The sequence below is a fragment of the Morone saxatilis genome, unplaced genomic scaffold (assembly GCF_004916995.1).
Source record: "Morone saxatilis isolate NCDOM2014 unplaced genomic scaffold, NCSU_SB_2.0 Contig19, whole genome shotgun sequence".
NCBI lineage: Eukaryota > Metazoa > Chordata > Actinopteri > Moronidae > Morone > Morone saxatilis.
This window is the reverse complement of record NW_023339751.1, coordinates 24,793,023-24,794,410: the sequence shown is the minus strand read 5'-3', so window position 1 is coordinate 24,794,410 and position 1,388 is coordinate 24,793,023. Positions and strand designations below refer to the sequence as shown.

The window sequence follows — 1,388 nt, the reverse complement described above, 5'->3', positions numbered from 1 at the left end:
CAGAAAATATTCACATTTGAGAAGGTGAAATCAGAGAATTTGGATATGCATTTGTCGAACCAAGTTAGTCCTCAACCTTACAGTCTTTTCTCTTTTTTAAACCGTTTTATACCGTTTAAAAACACCTGCAGTAAAGCATAACTCTCACCTTTGTGTGTTTGTTTTTGAGTGTGGAATGGGCTCATTCTTGCCATGACCAATGGGGGAAAAACACCCACTACAACGGCTGCTCCCACCAACCAAAGATTTGGTGGGTGTTTTCCCCCCTTCCAGCCCTCGGGGGACAGTAATGAGCCCAATTATGGTTTGCCACAATGAGGCAAAGGAGAAGCTGCACTCGAAAGACAAACAACAAAAGTAAGATTTTTGCTTTATTAGACATGGAATTGGTAAATTAAGCAAATTAATTAGTGCAATAACATTTTTAGGATGATGGACTAAGTGATTCTTCTCAGATGGATCTCAGTGGTGAAAAGAATTTTTCGCGTACTACTTAACTGTGAAATTAGAGGCCTGTTTGTGTTTTTCTAAATGTGTTGTTTCTGGTAAAAAGAACTCTTATTATTGTATACATAACATGACTCAATTAAGCATACTTTCCTATTGCCTATTATAGCCACCATAATTTAAAATTACATTAAAGAATTCTGTGAATAGGGAATAGTGGCCCTTAAAGAGAGTTTTGTATGTGAGCCCGTACCTTGACGACTCCATCAAATCCGGGGATAGTGTTGACCTTAGCAGCCTTGGCGATCAGCTTGCTCTCAATTTTATCCCCCATAGCCTGGATAGCATGGGTGTCTGGGCCAATGAATGTCACATCCTCTGCCGCCTAGCAACAAAACAACAATACCATGAAATTGACCATATCAGACTTATGATAATACCATAGAGAGAACAAAGACCTGAAATCCCACCCCCCTGCTGGGCTAGCTTCACTAGCCTCACCACACACACTGTGTTGGCATGTAGTACTTCTATGATCCACCTTTCTGATAAGATGAAACATAATACTTTACTGTTTATTGTCCATGTTTTAGTTAACTACTACTGTAAACGGCAGTAAAGTTTGAGCCTGGTCATTTAAAGTGATAGTAAAACAATAATAGTTGAGTAACCAGGGTCATGATTTCTGGAGAAAGACATTGCTGTTGAGTTTTTTTTTTACGCTTTGAGCACCACAAGCTGAGTGTCATCTGGTTTCATTATATTGGACAGAAGGCAGACATCTTTACAGCTGATATGTCCAAAATTCAGCAACTTACACCAAAACAATTTATCTGGATACATAGCTCTACAGGGAAGAGGAAGAATGTGTCATTTTCATTTCGGGGTGTCCCTTTAAAGCTGCAGTAGGTACTTTTTCTAAAAATATTTTTGTCATATTT

General features: G+C 38.8%; 1 protein-coding gene across 1 annotated transcript in view; it reads right to left on the bottom strand.

Annotated features, from left to right (window-relative positions):
* Positions 1-1,388, bottom strand: part of pcca (propionyl-CoA carboxylase subunit alpha) — a 21,398-nt gene that overhangs the window by 13,901 nt on the left and 6,109 nt on the right. Inside the window, exon 7 of the mRNA XM_035663578.1 lies at positions 701-832. Within this exon, the coding sequence (XP_035519471.1) occupies positions 701-832 (132 nt within the window). The remainder of the gene's footprint in view (positions 1-700; positions 833-1,388) is intronic.